The sequence below is a fragment of the Hippocampus guttulatus genome, chromosome 20 (assembly GCF_054856545.1).
Source record: "Hippocampus guttulatus isolate MCC_2025c chromosome 20, RoL_Hgut_1.0, whole genome shotgun sequence".
Classification (NCBI taxonomy): domain Eukaryota; kingdom Metazoa; phylum Chordata; class Actinopteri; order Syngnathiformes; family Syngnathidae; genus Hippocampus; species Hippocampus guttulatus.
In genome coordinates, this window is record NC_141280.1 from 10,886,362 (window position 1) to 10,906,789 (window position 20,428).

The 20,428-nt window shown below is 42.0% G+C and overlaps 1 protein-coding gene across 1 annotated transcript; it reads right to left on the minus strand.

Moving 5' to 3' along the window:
* Positions 1–4,716: 4,716 nt before the first annotated feature.
* On the minus strand, positions 4,717–19,747 carry frk (fyn-related Src family tyrosine kinase). The gene is made up of 8 exons (XM_086100056.1): positions 19,194–19,747; positions 17,465–17,586; positions 10,901–11,064; positions 10,573–10,741; positions 8,631–8,789; positions 6,625–6,806; positions 5,728–5,887; positions 4,717–5,610 (listed from the first exon to the last, which is right to left on the minus strand). Exons 1-8 carry the CDS (start codon positions 19,574–19,576, stop codon positions 5,402–5,404), a joined length of 1,548 nt encoding a protein of 515 aa, XP_085956182.1. The 5' UTR covers positions 19,577–19,747; the 3' UTR covers positions 4,717–5,401.
* Between the last annotated feature and the right edge of the window lie 681 nt (positions 19,748–20,428).

The following is a 20,428-nucleotide window of genomic DNA, read 5'->3' on the forward strand; positions in this document are numbered from 1 at the left end:
GTAGTTCGAGCGTGGGTTTTTTTTCTCTCTCTCTCCCTCCCCTGTGGTTTCTTTCTGACCTTCGGGTTGAGTGAACGCTGGCGCGTTTTGGCTGCCGCTGCTCAACCCGTATTGTTTTGTGTTTTTTGTTATTGTAAAGTGTCCTTGGGTATCTTGAAAGGCGCTTAGAAGTAAAATGTATTATTATTATTATTATTATTTGAATCTATGAGTCTGGAAAAAGTTACACATCCATTTGAAAGACTCTGGGGTTTCAGCAAACCACTGTCAGAGCCATTGTCCACACATGGACAGTGGCAAACATTCCCAGGAGTTGGTGACCAACTAAAATTACTCCAACCTCCTGGAGATGACTCATCCAGGAGGTTGCAAAAAAACCGAGAGCAGGGGTCGGGAACCGATGGCTTGCGAGCCATGTGTGGCTCTTTTAATGATTGCATCTGGCTTGCAGATAAAACAAAATATTCTCAATTGTTTAATCCACCCATCGATTTTTCACTGCCCATGTCCTGTTCAGGGCTGCAGTTGGCTGCACTAGCAATTTTAATTGGATGATACTGGCTTATGTTGCCGTTGCTGGGTAAACAGGTAAACGCCCCCTTTTGAATCAGCCCGCTCGGTCATTAGACGAATAAGATGGTAAACAGAAAAAAAGATGCAGAGTATGGTACACTTCAGGATGAATGGACCGAAGGATTCGCCTTTGTAGGGAGAACAGGTTCTGCAGTGTGTCTAATTTGCAATGACAAATACCATTGATGAACCGGTCGAATGTAAAGCGGCACTTTTACACGCGCCATGCTACGTTCGCATCAAAATACCCTGCGAGAGACAGCAGAAAGAAAGCATGCAAGCTACTGAGCAGGGAGCCAGCTAGCCAGCAGCAACTCCGCGTATGGATATTTAGCAACAACGAGGAACGGAAAACCATTCACATTAATGGGTTTATAACAAAATTATTTAAAAAGAATAAATTTAAAGGCTTATTAAGATTAAGATATCCTTTATTTGTCCCGCAATGGGGAAATTACAATCAGAATTCAGAAAGGAAAAAACGCTGGATAGGGAGAGGGAAAAAAAAACATGCTCGAACTATCCTCTTCCGAGGATAATTTAAGTCCAGGATAAAAAAAGACCCTAGCACATAAAATAAGCATATGACAGTTACAACAAGTCACAAGACATAACATGTAATAAGGGGGAGGATGAATGGGAAGGGGGGGGGGGGCGGGAGAGGGGGGGGGGTAACCGCGACGCAGCCGTAATGACCAGTCGCACGGTCCACCGTTGCGCTCCGCATTATCGAACCACGTCACGGGGGAAAAAGAATCGGAGCGATGAAGACGGTGATAACAAGGATGTGTATGCGCGTGTGGTTGTCCAGTTGTGTATGTGTATGCGTGTACAGTTCATAGCTGCATCGTCGAGGTCTGCTCATCATGAAGACAGTCCCGGCTTATCAGTCCATGGTCGAGAAGGAGGGGGGTGGTGGTGGGGGCCCTAGACTCCGTGCGTATTTCCATCCAGGGGAAAGGCCAGATAGCGTTGTTTGTTTTGGAGAGACGGCCGCCAACAATTCCAGACAGCCTTGAGTCCTTGGTCTGTATCTCCTCAGTGGCGCCGATCAGTCTGATCCAGAAATTCTTTCCGCAGCGTGGATTCCAACGTCTCCATGGTATTATCGATCGCGCGGAGTCGCTCCAAATCACAACAATATTGCGATTGAGCTCAGTCACCGCTTGAGTCTGAGTGTTGGACATTCGCGCCAACCCATCCAGAGTGACCGGCAGCTTCTTCACTTCCAATAGAGCCGCTCCCGTTGGTTGAATTTTGCGATAGAACAGCAAGCTGCCAACACCAAACAGCAGCATACCTGTTATCAAAAGGCCAATAATGTAGATGTCTTCCACATCCTCCACGGACAGTACTGTCAGGCACACCGGTCTCCACTTTCTCCATGGATCCAGGGCGTATCTGGCAGCAAGTGTCCCCGGAGGGCAAGCAGGCTCCCCATGCCCGCTCTTTTCGTCGAAAAGATTTTGTCGATTACATCGAGAGACCAGCCAACTAATTCCATGGTTAGTACTTCGGATGAGAACACGGTAGGAGGCTAGGGAAAAAAAAAAGTTAGACAAAAGACAGCACAAAAGACTAAGCGGCGAGCAGGGAAAAAAAGGTGGGAGGGCTGGGAGCTGTGCAGAAAGTGTCCGCCTTCGTCGAGAGCCAAGCAGAATTAGACCTGACGTGTTGAATTCACTTTTACAATATGGCTGTCACTGAAATACATTTCCAAATATTTTGCTTTCGTGGCTCTCTTAGTCAAAAAGGTTCCTGACCCCTGACCTAGAGAAACACCCAAATAATTCCAGACCTCGTTGGCCTCAGTTTGGGTGTTCACGACTCTTCCATGAGAAAGGCACGGGCCAAAAATGGCCCAACGGAGAGCTCCCAGGTGAAAACCATTGCTGTCCAAAAAGAACACAAAGGCATATCTCACATTTGCTAAAATACATTTTGATGAGGGGCGGCCCGGTAGTCCAGTGGTTAGCACGTCGGCTTCACAGTGCAGAGGTACCGGGTTCGATTCCAGCTCCGGCCTCCCTGTGTGGAGTTTGCATGTTCTCCCCGGGCCTGCGTGGGTTTTCTCCGGGTGCTCCGGTTTCCTCCCACATTCCAAAAACATGCGTGGCAGGTTGATTGGAAGCTCTAAATTGTCCCTAGGCGTGAGTGTGGGCGTGGATGGTTGTTCGTCTCTGTGTGCCCTGCGATTGGCTGGCAACTGATTCAGGGTGTCCCCCGCCTACTGCCCGAAGACGGCTGGGATAGGTTCCAGCACCCCCCGCGACCCTAGTGAGGATCAAGCGGTTCGGAAAATGGATGGATGGACATTTTGATGATCCTCAAGAGCTTTGGAAATACATTCTGTGGACTGATGAATCAAAAACTGAACTTTTTGGAAGATGTGCGGCCCATTACGTCTGAGGTAGAAATCGCACGCATGTGATAAAAAGAATATCATGCCAACAGTGAAGCATGGTGGTGGCAGTCTGATGGTCTGTGGCTGCTTTGCTACCTCAGGACCAGGACAACTTGTTGTGATTGATGGGACAATGTATTCTGCTGTCTACCAGAAAATCCTGAAGGAGAACCTCCGAAGATGTGTTTGTGCCCTCAAACTCAAGCGCTCTTGGATCACACAGCAGGTCAAAGATCCAAAACACACAAGCAAGCGCATCTCTGAATGGCAAAAAACAAAACAAAACAAAACAAAATTAAGGCTTTGGAGTGACCAAGTCAAAGTCTGGATTTGAATCCAACTGAGATGCTGTGTTGTGACCTTAAATGGGCAGTTCTTGCTCGAAAACCTTTTAAGATGGCGGGGTTAGAACCAATTCTGCGAAGAAGAGTGGGCCAAAATTCCTCCACAGCGATGTGAAAGACTCATCACCAATTATCGCAAATGCTTGATTTCAGTTATTGCTGCCAAGGTTGTCACAACCCATTATTAGGTTCAGGGGGCAATTACACAGAGGTCAGAAAGTTTTTTTTGTGCCTTAATAAATTTAATTGTCATTTGAAAACTGCATTTTGTATTGTCTTGAGTTGTCACTGTGTGATATTAAAATTGGTTTTAAATCCTTGTGCGCACACGGCAACTGCCTGAGTCTGCAATGAATGTGCGCTAGGTCCGGAGAAGTATGAAGAATTGACAAGATTCTTGGAGATACGAAATTGATTTAAAAGAAAATCCTTTTCTATCCTATCCTGCCTGGAAGAAATCAAAACCTGAATGGCACAAAATTTCTTGAATTTCAATGGAGACAGAGGTGACACTGTTTGGTCCCAGTGGCCCTTGCACATCCCATCCTGTAGACTTGGGCTGTCTCCTTATCTTAAGTCAACAGTCTCAAACTTGGGTCTTAAGCTGGACAGTGAATTTAAACTTGACCGGCAAATTGGTGCCACTGTTAAATGCAGCTTCTTTCATCTTAGACAGCTGGCGAAAGTAAAACCTCCTTTCTCATGAGCATCTTGTGACAGTAATTCACGCCTTTGTCACATCCCGGCTCGATTGCTGCAGTGCACTTTACTTTGGAGTCAGCCAATCCTCCATCAAGCGTCTCCAGCTGGTCCAGATTGCTGCTGCTCGCCTCTTGACTGGTACTGGAAAGAGGGAGCATATAACTCCTACTCTGGCATCCCTTCACTGGCTCCCTATACATTTTAGAGTTCTTTTCATGATCCTTTTATTTGTTTTCAACTCTTTAAATGACCTCGCGCCACCTTACCTCTCTGAGCTCATCCACCCCTACACACCAAAAGCCTCAGGTCTGCGGACCAGACATTATTAGAAGTAGCAAAAACTAAACGGAGGCTCAGAGGGGATCCAGCATTTTCCGTTGGTGGTCCGTCTCTCTGGAATGACCTCCCACTGAACATTCGGCAAGCCCCCTCGCTGCCCATCTTTAAAACCGGCCTCAAAACTCACTTGTATTCTTTGGCATTTGACTCAGCATGACTCAGATTTGATCTTAGTTTTACTGTTTGGTGCTATCTTTGTTAATGATTTATTGCTTTACTGTTGTATATGTTAGTTGCTCCATGCACAGCACTTTGTATGCAGCGATGGCTGTTTGAAAGTGCTTTATAAATACAGTTGAGAAAAATCCATATTTAGACACCTGTAGTTGTGACGTAACGTGAATAATTTCAGAATTGTGTTTGATTCACTTGATTTATTCAACATAAAATAGTCAGTTTATGTAAATACGTACAGTATAATGTAGAATTAATTCATTAAGTAAGCTTTTGTTAAAACGTATGAAATCACCACATCTTTGCAGACCACTAAGCTACTTTGTTAAAACGATACGCTTCATTACATTTGCAAATCATATAAAGTATCATACAGAGTGACAATAAAAAGGATGCTTAAATTCAAAATTACAGCAATTTGGCAACGACAACAACAACACACACGCTTTCAAATCATCAAAGTGTACGCAGACCAACGACGGAGTTGCTGTACATGACTTCAAGATCACAGACAATCAGCTGAGGTAAGGTGTTGTATGATTGACTCATTGTCATGCGTGGCGGGCAGCAAGCGGAAAGAATGTGGCCAAGGTGAAGTGCCAGTAGAACTGGTTCATCAAGATCCTTGAAGATTGGATTCACTTCTTTGCTCAAAGCAGTCCATGACCCCACTCAGCTGGCAAAAAGAAAACCAGGAGGATGACAGCGACAGCGTCCTCTCTGGGTGTCACAGTATTACATCCAAAAGTCAATCAGGTTCTAAATTTAACAGGAGAATTTCAAAACACGTCCCGATGCATGTATGGATTCAAGTGATTTATTTATTTATTTATTAAATGGATGATTGAGTTCTCGAGTCAGTGTGCTAATAGGGCGCGGTTTCATCATAGGAGGTAGTGCTCAGATCAAAGAATTCCTCCAACTTCCACTGCAAGGTCTCAAATGTGGGTCGGTCCTGTTCATTCTCATTCCAGCAGTCCATCATGATGTCATACATGATTTTGGGACACTTTGGGGGACGGGTCATTCGGTAGCCTTGAGGAACTTGTTGGACAACCTGGTAGTTTGTCATGTCTTGACAAAAACAAGGAGAAATTGTCAGAGCGAACCACAAAAAAAAACAAAACAACAACAACAAAAAAAGTATAATATACTGTAGCTTGGGAGTGATTGATTTATCTTTGGTCTTACCTGGGTAAGGCATTTTGCCAAATGTCATGATCTCGTACAACAGAATACCAAATGACCAGACATCAGATTTGATCGTGAATACGTTGTTGTGGATGGCCTCGGGAGCAGTCCACTTCACCGGAAATTTGGTACCTTCTCTTGCCTCATAGACATCGTCATTCTGGATACAAAACACAAATAAACCTCAATTAAATCCATCCATCCATCCATTTTCCGAACCGCTTGATCCTCACTAGGGTCGCGGGGGGTGCTGGAGCCTATCCCAGCCATCTCCGGGCAGTAGGCGGGGGACACCCTGAATCAGTTGCCAGCCAATCGCAGGGCACACAGAGACGAACAACCATCCACGCCCACACTCACACCTAGGGACAATTTAGAGCGTCCAATCAGCCTGACATGCATGTTTTTGGAATGTGGGAGGAAACCGGAGTACCCGGAGAAAACCCACGCAGGCCCGGGGAGAACATGCAAACTCCACACAGGGAGGCCGGAGCTGGAATCGAACCCGGTACCTCTGCTCAATTAAATCACACAACCAAAATACTTCTGAATCACTAAAGAGAACATGCAATTTAAAAAAAAAAAAGGATTTATTCATATGTTGTGTGAAGAGCAGGTTTGGATTTTCCATCGGGATGGAAGAAATTGGTGTGGCTCTTGCATGTTCTCTCTGTGCTTATGTCATTTTTTTTAGGGAACTCCAATTTCTTTCACAGTTAAAAAACATGTAAACTGGAGTAACAGATCAAAAACAGTACATTTCCCATAATTCCATTGGTGGGCCCCGTGATTGTTTTCCCCCCTTGTAGTCCCAAAGCAAAGACCTCAGCTACAACTTTTGACACCAAATGATGCATCGGACTAAAATTCTTGATTTATGCAGCGCATGCAACATACCTGAAAGACCCTGGCGAGACCAAAATCAGCCACCTTGCAGATGTTGTTCTCCCCAACCAGCACATTCCTGGCAGCAAGATCTCTGTGAATGTAGTTCTGTAACTCCAGAAAAGCCATACCAGATGCCACCTGAGCAGCCATCTCGATCTGGTCCGACAGCTTTAGTTTGGCACCCTTGTCCTCTGAAATTATTTAGACCACCAAAACAAGTCAGTCATTTTGTGGAAATGTGGACTATGCAAAACTGAGTTATGATGCAGAGTGAGCAATTGTCAACAATCAGTTAAAAAAAAATGTAAATCCAATACAAAAATCGGAGGAACCAAGGATTAGTGTACATAACACATCACAGATAGAAGCTTACATTTCAAAAAAAAAAAAAAAAAAAAAAATCAACGTAGTCTCCCAGCATTGTCAAACATTTTTCCCCATCAGTGCACAAGCTTCCATATTCCTCAGCGTAAAAATCTTTGGACTGATTTCTCAGCCAGTCGCTCACAACACTCTTAACCCTTGTGCCCTTGTGCCAACTACTGTGAACTGCTGAGGCAGGTCAAGGAAGACACAGAGAACAAACGCAGGGGTCATCAGTCAGGAGGAGTCATCTTGCATCATGACACCGCAAGGCCTCACACAGCATGTCATGCTGTGTGAGGCCTTGCGGCCACCAAACAGTGCAGACCATCAAGAGCTGGGCTGGGAACTGCTCCCTCATCCCCCAAGCCTTCCAGCCCAGACCATGCCCTTTCTGACTTTCACCTGTTTGGTCCCTTAAAGCGTTCACGAGAGGCACCAAGGTTCAAAGTGACGAAGTCAAAAGTGTGTGCGACTGGCTGAGACATCGGTCCAAAGATTTTTACCCTGAGGCAAGATGGAAGCTTGTGCACAGATGGGAAAAGTGTGTGACACCACATGTATTTTTTCCGTTTAATAGTTTCCCATTGTGACTTCCGGATCTGCATACCCTGGGGCATTATTATATAATGAAAAATATTAAACGGAAATAATGCACGACACACTTAAAACCATAGAATTATGAATAAAGAATGTTTATTTCATTTTTTAAGGTATTGGTTAAATGTAGCCTGAATGCTTACAAAAAATTTTGATGCAAATTTCAATATCCTATAGTGTTGTGGGAAAAAAAATGCTGAACCCAAGTCATGCAACGCAGACATAACACCATAAGATTACATGTTTTTTTTTTTTTAAATCAGCGCAAGACATTCATATATGAGATTTTGAGCTGTGTGACGTCTGACTCACAGAAGCACTTTTGCCTGCTAAAACAAGACATTTGAGTAAGCCTGGTTAATTAACAAGGGTTCAGTCGTCACTTGAACTTAGTCACTCTGTCAGCCTCAACGGTAAGCGTCGATTCAGTCTTTGAAAAGTAGTCGGACAGCACTCTTTGCTAGTTGTCAGACGCTAAAGCAATATTGGAGACACGTCAACCCTCACTGAATGATTACAGGACCATACAGCCAACTTCAAAAGAAGATGCCGACAAAAGCAACGTGATAACGTTGATGTCCATGTATTTGGGAGACTTTTACGAAGTTGGCCTGCACAGATGCACATGATCAAGTGTTGTTGCGGCTAGCTTCAGTCACCTCAATTACCCGAACACTCGTTTAGCCCCTATACAATTGGAATCCCAAATAACAGTTCTGAGTCTCCAAATATTAAAAAATACTATTACTATTTTAGTTGTAAAACAACAACAAAAAAGCCCTCACTGTTTAATGCTACGTCTTGCAGCAGAGGCTGAGGTCATTGACGTTCCAATCACCAGGCCAACGTCTGTGTCTTTTAAGTGACCTTTGTTATCAGTCCAGTTTTGTTGTTATCCGACCAATGAATGTGACACCCCCCCCCCCCCCCCCCCATATAGGTCGGATAGTTACTCTACATCCCTCAACGTAACAATAATTTCACATGATAAAATAAAAATAAACAAATGGAAAAAAGTGGATTCAAAATGGAATAAGAGAAAAAGCATGTACTTTGAAGGTATTCAAGCAAGCTGCCGTTCTTCATCAGCTCGGTGATAATATAGATGGGCTCTTCCATGGTGCAGACAGCATAAAGTTGGATTAGTTTGGCATGCCTCAGTCTCTTCATGATTTGAGCCTCTCTGAGAAAGTCCTCTGCGCCCATGGTACCTTGAATATATCAAACAAAAGACTCTCGGTATATGAAGTATCATAGGTGCCAAGGGTTAAAGTAAAATGTTTCAGTTAGTGACCAGATTAAAAGATTATTTATCACATAGCATATGTACTACGAGGACAAAAGTGGTTCAATCGGTGTGCGGGTTCCAACTTTGGGGAAGAGTCATCTGCCGGCATGACATGCCCCAGTGCAGAAAGAAAGACAAAGTTGGATGCCACACAGATATTAGAACAGGATTCAGTGATAATTAATTAGCAATGAAACAACATACAAAGTCTCACTCCAATGATCCCATTTTTGGTAACTCATTGAAACCTGGACAACTTTGATTGCCCAACATCAATGTTCATAGAGATAAAATTATCGATTTAAAAGTCTCTTGACGAAGAATATCACAAAAGCATCAAGACTGAATCTGACTGACATTACTCTTTTTCAATAATCCAAATTAGGAACATTTGATAAGCAATGTAATGTTTAAAAAAACAAAAAAATAAAGACCGTAAAAAGCACAAAAACAGTACTGTACAACTAAAAAACAAGTCTCTTGCTGAGTCAAAAGACAAAGAATAAAAATGAGTTTTAAGACTAGTTTTAAAGATGGGCAGCGAGGGGGCTTGCCGAATGTTCAGTGGGAGGTCAAGGCACGATCCCCTCTGAGCCTCTGTTTAGTTCTCGGTACCTCTAATAGTGTCAGGTCCGCAGACCTGAGGCATCGGACAGGGGCGTAGGAATGGAGGCGCTCAGAGAGGTAAAGTGGGGCGGGGCCATTTGAAAGATTTGAAAACAAATAAGATCTTAAAAAGAACTCTAAAATGTACAGGGAACCAGTGAAGGGATGCCAGATTGGGAGTTATGTACTCCCTCTTACGAGTACGAGTCAAGAGGCGAGCAGCAGCATTCGTGACCAACTGGATACGCTTAATGGAGGATTGGCTGACTCCAAAGTAAAGTGCATTACAGTCATCCAACCGGGATGTGACGAAGGCATGAATGACTGTTTCAAAGTGTTCATGAGAAAGGACCGTTTTAATTCTAGACTCCAGTGGTGTCGAGTTGACTTTACTTCCATCATCGTTTGACATTTATGCTCATCTTCAACACCCACCAAACAAACTCTCTAAAAAGCAGAGGACTCTAAAAACGTCAGTCAAATCTCCAGGACTACATATTACTCAGTAATTTAAGACTCCTGCCACTGATTATCACTGTTCCATAATTTCTCTCAATAAAATCTCTCCTTTTATTGTTTGTGTACAATAACCTGTAAGTGAAAAGGCTGAACTTATTTTGTAAAATGATCACAATGCTACAACAAAATGTGACGCAGCCTATGAAAACGTTGAAGCTTGGGTGTCATTCAGAGTACAATGATGCACATTATACCTCAAGGTCTAACTAAGGATTGATTTTAGAGGAGAGTCTGGATGATTCTTAAGTGGCTGTCACAGTTACAAGTGTTGAACCGCAATGAGAGATCTATGGGTGTATTTGAATAAGGTGGCCATTGACAATGAAGAAAATTTACATAGACGCATGCTGACGCTCATAATAGCAAAAACCTGTTCTACTAAGCATGTCACCGGCTCGGCGTGCAACTGCGTGTGAATTTCAAGCTTTGTCTATTGCTCCATTTAAAAAAACAAAACAAAAAAAAAAAACCTAATGTTTGCTCAAGGTACCAAATGGCTTCCTCTCAGTGATTACATAAAATCTTGCCTGCCCTTGTCCACAAGGAAAGAGAATTTGAACAGCATTTATCAAAGCCCTTACCAGGTTTGAGGGTCTTCACTGCAACGGATGTGGTGTCATTCCATAGGCCCTCATAAACTTCTCCAAACTGACCTGCTCCCAGCTTATGCAGGAGTTTGATGGAACTGCGGTCAATCTCCCATTGGTCCACAGTGTTATAGGAGAGGCCGTTCGTCTGCGGAGCCTCAATCTAAAGCAAAGAGAAACGGTCATTTCCGCTTTGTTATGCAGTGTACAATATGAGCAGTTCTCATTCCGAGTAAGACATTCACCACAATTCGATGAGAAAAGTGCAAATAGATTTTTTTTTAAATAAAACTTGTCCAAATGTACTCCCCAAAATGCATACCTTTTTGCACGGTTCGCCCAGACGCACACAGAGCCCATCTGGTTGTGTCGAGTAGTGAAGCACCAACTTTTTCAGTGTTTCAAATACTCTGGTCCTCGAGACGTAGTAGAGACCCAGCTCTGTTTTTCTTAGTTTATAATGCTTCACCCTCCCGTTGTCCAACACTGAAAGACAAAATATATTAACTGCATTAAGTCTTCCGCTGGGTCCAACTAAACACAGTGGATGAATTTAATATAATTTTTTGTAAATGTTGGTAGCATCCTTGCCAAGAAAATAACAAATATTGGTCCTGAAGAGAACACTGTCGGTTCTCCCCACTCCCCAAAATTTTCAACCTTCCTCAATTAGTGAACTAATTGACTTAATTGTAAGACTTGACTCCGCCACGGGTCACAATGAAATCAAAGCCAAGCTACTTAGGGAAGTAATTTGCTGCCTTACCAAACCTCTAACCTGTCTTTGCGGTCTTAAAACCAGGGTAGTTCCTAATGACATTAAAGTGGCTAAGGCCCTGTCTTTAAAGAATGAGAACACAGTGTTTTAATAACAGAACATATTTTCATTTTGCCTTGCTTCCCTACAGTAAATTAGAAAAGTATGGAATTTCATAGAATTTCAATACCACTAAATACAAAATGTTTGCCATTGTATTTTCCTCAATCTCTCAAAAGCATTCAACACAGTGGACCGAGATAGTCTTATGTCTAAACTGCAACACAAAGCCAACACATTGCTGTGTTCATGAGGTTTAGTAATTCGATAACCTCAGAAACAGAGGACAATATATTCTGTCTGGATAAATGGTCAGACATCTCTGGAAGCGAAATAAAAATATGGTGTGCCTCATGGGTCATTTCTCAGGCCTCTCCTGTACATTTGAATTAATGTGTTTAAGATTTGAGTCTTCTTTTACCAATAATGGACATATTACACAAATATTGATATGTCTCACTCTGCAGCAGAATGAATTCTAAGGTTTTTAAAACAGTTTTGTCTGGCAATTTACCGAAAAAAAATCACCTAATCAGGAGAGGCCTCAACAAGATAGTGACCCAAAACTGGGCCAAATCACCCAGTGGGTTCTACCAAGCAGATTTCGATTTTCATTAAACTTGCTGTACACATTGATGGTGACCATAGAATACAAAATCTGAAATTATAGGTCAATCAGAGCAGGAGTTTGAGAGCTATGCTCCGCCGAATTTCAACAAGTTTGGCAAAAAGGGTTGTGGCCACCATCCTTTGAATCCTTACATCTCAGCAAGTACTGTTTTAATCTTCACGAAAACAGGTATTGCTGGAAAGGCAATTGAACAAGGAATCTGAATCTGAAATCACATAGAAGACTGGTGCAGATTTGAGTAACTTTACCTCTTGACCTTTAATTTGACCTTGTGGATCAAGCGACCTCAACTAAATTTCTGATGAAATATAATCCCTCACATGTTCTTTAAAACACAAAAGTTTAGGTGATGTAATTTTTGTTGTTTAACAGCAATAAGTGTCCATTCCCTCACATTTGCAAAAAATACTCAATATTCAACTTTCAGTGAATGCTCAATTAATATTCATCTTTCAATAAATCTAAAATTAATATTCAATGAATGGGAAGAGGGATGTCACTTGTATAGCGCTTTTGTAACTCAGGTACTGAAAGCGCCTCACACAGTCAGCCAAACCTCCATTAAGCGTCTCCAGTTGCTCCAGAATGCTGCTGCTAGAGGTAAGATCTGTCCTAAAAAATCTAGCCCGACCCGACCGGGCCCGAGGGTATTAAAGCCCGACCCGAGCCCGACCAATGAACTTGATTTGCAGGCCAGAGCCCGAAGCAAACCCGAAATTTCACATTTTATTTGTGAGTATTTTTGGCAGAAAGAAACCGCAAGATTTCTTAAGATTAAAATAATCTACATATTTTTATGAACATGATAAATGCATTTGCACAACGAAATAATGCTGAAACACAGAATAAAAGACCAGACAAAGAGATCTTGATGCGCATTTGCTTAATTATGCAGAGAAATCCTGCAGCCCACTAGGCTTTAAATAGAATAATTCAAATCAAATAAATAGGTAGATATGACATTATTTCTATAGTCTTGTTTAAACGAAATTTAACATAAAAGTTTCAATTTTCGTTATCTGTAATTTGGTGTGACACGTGCGCAGTGCATGCTCAGCGTCTGGCCGTCTGCGGCTGCGCTCCTGTTTGGTAGTTAAATAGCAATTACATTACAGCGCCTTCTCTGTTTTATCCAAATTGTTTTAAAACAAGTATTCCTTAGTTTCGTATCCGCACATCGTTTTAGTATACATTTTTTAAAACATATATTTATTTGAAAAAAAGTCAGCGAGAGAGAAGCCCAACCTGACCCGAACCCGAAGCAATGATTGACATTTTAGGGCCCGACCCAACCTCGGGCTTGGGCGGCCCGATCTTACCTCTCGCTGCTGCTACTGCTGCTCGCCTCTTGACTGGTACTCGTGAAAGGGAGCACCTTACTCTGGCATCCCTTCACTGGCTCCCAATATATTTTAGATAATTTTTAAGATCCTATTATTGGTCTTCAAATCTTGGCCTCGCTCCACCTCACCTCTCTGAGCTCCTCCGCCCCTACACACCTTCCCAGTGCCTCAGGTCTGCGGACCAGACATTATTAGAGATACCGAGAGTTAAGCTGAGGCTCAGAAGGGATCGAGCCATTTTTGTTGCTGGTCGCTCTCTTTCGAATGACCTCCCACACTGAATGTTCGGCAAGCTGCCCATCTTTCAAACTTGTCTTAAATCTCATTTTTATTCTTTGGCTTTTGAGTCGGCATGAGACTTGATTTTTAATTTTACCGTTTTTGTGGTTTCTGCGTTATTGGCCGAATTATTTTTGCTCCATTGTTAGAGGAATCTATGAGCAAAATTGTATCATGTTTAAAGTTTCATTTAATCTGGGCACATCTAAACGTTTGGGTGCATATCCAGCACCCCCAAATTCCTGTGCACAAAGCCGGGGGGCTGTTGAAGTCCACAATTAGCACGTCAATACAGGTGGGCGATCACAGGGGAGAGGGCGAAACTCGGTCACAAAAGGGGAATGAATAATTCGGGAACAGCGGTTGAACAACAAGAGACGAGTTCAGAACACCCGTCGCGCCCAGGCGACATTGGCCATCCGCAAAGTCTGCAACATGTTAATTCGATGTAGACCAGACAGAAAAGGCGCCAACGTACTGGTGGTTCAATGTTTAAAAACAGGTAACCAATCACTACCGAGGGGCCGGACCGGGGTGCGGTATGCAAATATCGGGGGCAGTATTTTCCTTGTATGTTACAATAAAAGTCTGAATTGGTGGGAAGGGAGCTCGAGTGTGATCGCGGAGCAACTAACCGTCGTTCGCTCTCAGAGATCCGCTTCCGCCGATATTGAAGAGAATTTTCCTGTGTGCCGAGTCATTTCTTTAACTTTGTCCGAGAAAATCTCTGACATCCATGTAGAGCATTTTGCATACAGTGATGGTTGTTTTAAAGTGCTCTATCAATACAGTTGAGTTGAGTGGACTTGTTACCTCATTCACGTACTGGTGACACAGCACCAAGAGCAACTCTGGGTTCAGTATCCCTCTCAAGGACACTTCGACATGTTGCAATGGCCGTGGATTGAACCACCACCCTTGGGTAGTTAAACGAGCCATGCCACCCCTAATATTTGAGAGATGTGTACTTTTGATTCCTGCTAAACAAAACATTTTGCATCTCTGAAACTTTTACACAACCAGATTTAAATGCCATGAAATAAAAACTGGAATTCTGAAATTTTCTCTCATATTTATCTTTTGATCTGAAACCCAAATGTCTACAGCAGGTGGTTCAGACTCTGGTCCTCAAGGGCCACTTTCATGGTTGTTTTCTACCTCTCCTTGCTGCAACACATCTAATTCAAATGATCAGGATTGTGATCAGAACCTTGTGCAGCTCGCTGATGAGGGCGGCCCGGATAGCCTGTCAGCCTCACAGTGCAGAGGTGCAGTGTTCAATTCTCGTTCCAGCCTTCCTATGTGGAGTTTGCATGTTCTCCCTGTGCCTGCGCGGGTTTTCTTCGGGTACTCCGGTTTCCTCCCACATTCCAAAAACACACTTGGCAGGTTCATGGAACACTCTAAATCAGGGGTGCCCAAACCTTTTGGACCGAAGATCTACTTTTCGATCAACTAACCTCCCGGGATATACCCTTACCGGCGCGCGCGCGCACACGCACGCACGCACGCAAACACACACACGCACACGCACACACCCCATGATGAGAAACAGCCTGAGACTGAGGCATGCAATGCACTTTTGCAGCCTGTTAACTATCGTAGCTCACACGTACCGTTTGAAAGTGCTTCCCTGGGCCCTCCTCGATTCCTATTCTTTGCCCATGCCCTCGGTGAATTGTACACGAAGCAAACTCTGAATGAGAATAATGACGATAAAATATGGAGCGCAACAGCTCTGATCACACGCTGCAATTGCAGACTGCTGAGCGCGAACAACTTCCGGTGATGTAATCACGCGCCACCGTAAATTCAAGATTTACCTGCTTTATTTTTTATTTTTATTATTTTTTTGGGTGAAAATGAGACTGATAGGATGATTAGGGTACAGCCTACATTAACACAAAAAATATATTACTAACATGTACAAAGACACACAAATGGTTGGTTTTTTTTTTTTTCCTCCTCGACACTCCTCGGATCTACTTGGGACCTGTCTTAGATCTACGGTAGATCAGGATCGACGTAATGGGCACCCCTGCTCCAAATCATCCCTGGGTGTGAGTGTTAGCACATGGTTGTTCGTCTATGTGTGCCCTGCGATTGGCTGGCAACCAGTTCAGGGTGTACCTTGCCTACTACCCAAAGACAGCTGGGATAGGCTCCGGCACGCCCCACAACCCTTGTGAGGATAAGCGGATCAGAAAATACTGTGTGTGTGTGTGTGTGTATATATATATATATATATATACAGTAAATATTCCCATCCCCGGAATTCTATGAAAAGGAATTTCCTTCACCCGGAATAAAAACCTATGCATTAACTTTTTGACTACGATATTACATTTTACCAGAACGTACGCAAGCGGAAATTCCACTATCCCTAACCCGGATGGAGACTGAAGGCCGCGGGAGCTTAAATACACGCAGCGCCCACCTGATGCAACGGAAGACACATGTTCACTTCGCCGTTTCCTAACATCGGATTCAAAACGACGACGTGTAAGTGACTTTTTATTGGCGTGCGTTTTACTGTAATTGCTAACGATTTTAACTTTATTTACTGTACTTACGTCCTGTAGATCGTGGCACTAGCTTAAAAAGCAACGCCCACTCGACACAACTGGAGACATGATGGAAGGAACGTGTTCACTTCAGTTTTCTATCATCGGATTTGAATCAACGACGTGTGACCTTTTGTTGGCGTGTGTTTTACGGTAATTGCGAAAGATTTTAACTTTATTCACTTACAGTACGTCCTGTAGATCATGGCATTGAAAACAAAGAAGAACCCAACAAAACAAAACCACCCAAAATAGACTCATTTTTTCTCAAGACGGAAAAAAAATCAACATTAAAATACTGTATGTACTGTGTTGTGTTTTTTTTTATACTCTACACCTGTACTGTATACTGTACTGCTGTTTTTGTTATATATACAGTTTTTGGACAGTATATTTTTGCATTTTATTGCTTGTGTTGTTACGCATGCATTTTTTCAACATACTTGCAGGTTCATAAAGGACATATACCATGCTCATTTCCTAAATAAGGAATTTCTGTTTTAAGGACAGATTGGACAGCGCAAACATGAGTCCGTACTAGAGAATGTTTACTGTATATATATATATATATATATATATATATTAGTGTATGTGTGTGTGTATACATGGGAAGAGTGTGATAAACATTTAAATTTCGGAATATTTTGGCCCTTAAAATGGGAACCTCCGAGCCACTCTTTTCCTAATTTGTTTTTAAAAGGTTGCGCGTCAAAAATGTTATGCCTACAGTCATGCTAAAACTTACCAACATTTTTCTTATAATTGCCCTTCCGGTTGTTACGCACGGTGGATTCAAGAACATGTGCTATTTAATCTTCTCCATCTCCACTTGTTGCTGACGGTGAGAAGCAGAAGATTTTTGCCATAAAAGCATTATCATGCTCAAGAGCCTCTGCGGTACCAACATAACACGGTAATCCGCCATTGTTGTGAAAATGTTGCTGGTGTTTGCATCCAGTCATGTGAGAATGTCATCTCAGATTATTCAATTGAATGGAGTCCGAGTTCCATATACAGGAAAAACGGCGCAAGGATATCATTCTGAGTAAGTCCAACACTGAGGAGCATTTACCGTGTCATGGGAAAGTACCAATATTTCGGAATTTAATGGGTAACACAATAATGGGTAATCGTGATTATTTTGGGGTAATTTTGGCCCATCAAATCGTTCGACCCCCTCTACTTTACAGCAGTTGAAATTGTGGATAAATGAGAAATAGGTTGAAACCAATTGTAATCACTTGTTTCTTACCTGAGAGGGAGAGCTCTCCTTTCTGGCTTTCACAGTTCCTGATTAGGAAGGATCCTTGTTGGTTCATTCCTGTTAACAGCATCTTCTCTGCATCCAGCCTTTTTGTGTCCGGAAAATACCAGCTACACATTAAAGTGAACACAGAAACTTAATCAGACATGTCAGGCAATGTAGATGAGCTCCCCCAAAAACATGGATCCATAAATTGGCTGAATACATATTACATGTAAAGGTTCAATTCAGTTGAGATAGTCAGACTAACCTCCCATTTGTTTTTGTTTGTTTTTTTTAATTTCCCTGACAATCGTCAATGTGCAGTCTCTTCAAACACTTTTCGATGAGAATTATTTCAAACCACTTCTTATTTTTCTTGCTCACAACAAAACAACTTGCTCAATTTATGTACAAGAGAGAGGAAAACTTCAAAATGGAAAAACAAACTACATTTACTGCTCATCTATGCATGCATTTGCACGCTCAACAGCCTTCTGACTTGACTTTCTAGGTTTGGCTTTGACAGATGGTGCTTTTTGTCTGTAATATGGAGACGCAACTCAACCCCATTTTGTTCATCTAGAGCCAAAATCATTAGGATTATATATTAACGAAATACTGTGCTGTGTACCACTGGTTGATTAAATAGGTTCATAATTGTATTCATGAATCTACTGTAGTTTTCTGCAGGGTGACCGGAAGAGTGATAAAACCGATTGCCCTTGACAGCGGCCATGGAAAAAATGTTTGAGATTTATTGTATTAAAGTGGTGGGACCCAGAGTGATACAGAATATTTTTCACCGGGCCCCAAATTACTGGTCCTACAAACATGCCTCACACTCCAATATTTCACAGTGAACATATGCGGGGGGGAAAAAAAATCCATATTGTATTTGGGTTTTGCCCAGACACTTGGACAGGATGAAGAGGTTGGAATCTAAATCTAAACGTGTAACTGAGCTAATTTATGAGTTCATTCACTCTTACAGTACTTTTGAACTAACCACGGTCAAGTAAAAACGAGAGAGCATCTGATTTTAGTTTATATAGTTAGTATACAGTAACTAATATTGTCTGGTGTAGTGCGATATAAAATGTTTTAAAGACATGCTGTACGTTATGTGTTAAACTAAAAAATAAAACAAATCTTATTTTTACTTGCAGGCTTACAATGTTTGAATAGAGGCGAAGAAACATGACGTCATATTCATTCAAGACCAAAACTATTTTCAAACAGGATAAACCTGTATACGCTTTCATCAAGCAAAACAGAGGACATCTTCCAGTAACTTATGTTGTTTTTGCCTCTGTTTGCATCTCTACCTTTTCAATTGACGTTATAAACAGTGCTGGGGATAAAATGTCAATTGAATTAAGTATCACTCAGTCCTTCCAAACATCAATCCCTCAAAATAATATGCCAAGGGACACCCTACGTCTGAAATCTATGTCATACATGTGTACGCCCCGGTGTGAAAATTAAATTATTAACTTCTAACAATGATTAACTAGTCCGACAACACTTCTTAATAGAAAGCTCAATATTATAAGTTTGTTTTAAGACTACATTTTGGATTTGTAAATACGTGAACAAACAGAGGATACGGCGATACTACATTTATACAGTTATAATACATCAACACTAAACATTGTGTATAAAACAAAAACCTAACTATTTTTCAAATTCAGGAAATTGAGAGCATGACAGCTAGGAAGGCATGACCATTACTCACGGTTCTGCGTCGAGACTCTCCACTGGCGCCACATAATTTGCGGGGATATAGCCTTTTTTGGATGTCGAAATTCCAGTGAGCGCTTTTGCAAACCACCAGTCCTTGGCTTTTTTATCAAGAACTTCCAAAATGTCACCTGCGTTGAAGCTCAAATCCTCATTCGTGCGAGCAGAGTAGTCATAAAGTGCGATAAAACGATTCTCGATATTATTCTCTTCTTGGCTTTTCAAATACGGCTGAATTGTTCGAATAGCGGTTGGGTTTTCAATGACGACAACTGGTTCTTTTTTGGGTGCATCGTTCTTAATTCCACTAGAATTTGATTTTTTACAACAAGTGCGACAACCCTCCCAACACACTGAAAACTTCGTTCTGATATCCATGCTCAGTCAATCACAGCAATTCATTTTGAGTACATCTTACAGTCGGCGTCTCTCTCATGATCCTCTACATATCACGTAAGTATTATCGAAGGAACTAAAAATGTATCGGAGGGCAGCACTACGACATGGTGAGCAGAGTCCAAAGTGGATGGTGGTAATCACCTGCACCTGATGAGAACTGGGGAGTGTCATTTCCTCTGAAGTGAGATAATGTCGCGTTCAAGTGCCAACTGGGAAAATCAGAAAAATGTCTTACTGACTGAAGGGGGTCATATTGAAAAGCGACTTTTTCATTGCTTGAAAACAAATAGTTGGGTCTGTGGAATTCGTGCCTAACCACCAATGTGCAAAATTACACAGCACACACACACAAAACATTTGCTACTAGGGACTACATGTGTGATACTCACAAAATAAATGCACTTTGAGATAGCATTTATTATTTCTTTCCTTCCATCAAAGTTACTTTTTTGGTTGACTGCAATTGTAATGTTGCGTTCATATACTACTGGGAAAATCTGAAAATGTTTATTACTGACAGAAGATGTCACATTGAAAATGTACTTTTTAATTCCTTGTACACGAATAGTTGGCCGGGTCTGCGGAGTTTGGTGCCTACCCATCAATGTGCAAAATTACACGTCACACACATAATATTTGCTACGAGGGACTACATGTGTGAAACACGCAAAATAAATACTTTGTTCAGATGCTTTTTATATTTTTTTTCTTTCCATCAAAGAGTTACTTTTTGGTTTACTGCAATTGTTTCATTTTATACTGTTTGATTGACGGTATATTGAGAACGTGACATGAGTATGCTACGCTGTAAAATAAACGGCCACTGGGTGG

Coding starts and splice junctions, on each gene's coding strand:
- frk (XM_086100056.1), bottom strand. CDS start 19,576: ATGGATATCAGAACGAAGTTTTCAGTGTGTTGGGAGGGTTGTCGCACT. Junction 10,742..10,900: donor TGGGCGAACCGTGCAAAAAG/GTATGCATTTTG, acceptor TCTTTGCTTTAG/ATTGAGGCTCCGCAGACGAA. Junction 5,888..6,624: donor GTCTCGCCAGGGTCTTTCAG/GTATGTTGCATG, acceptor TTTTGTATCCAG/AATGACGATGTCTATGAGGC.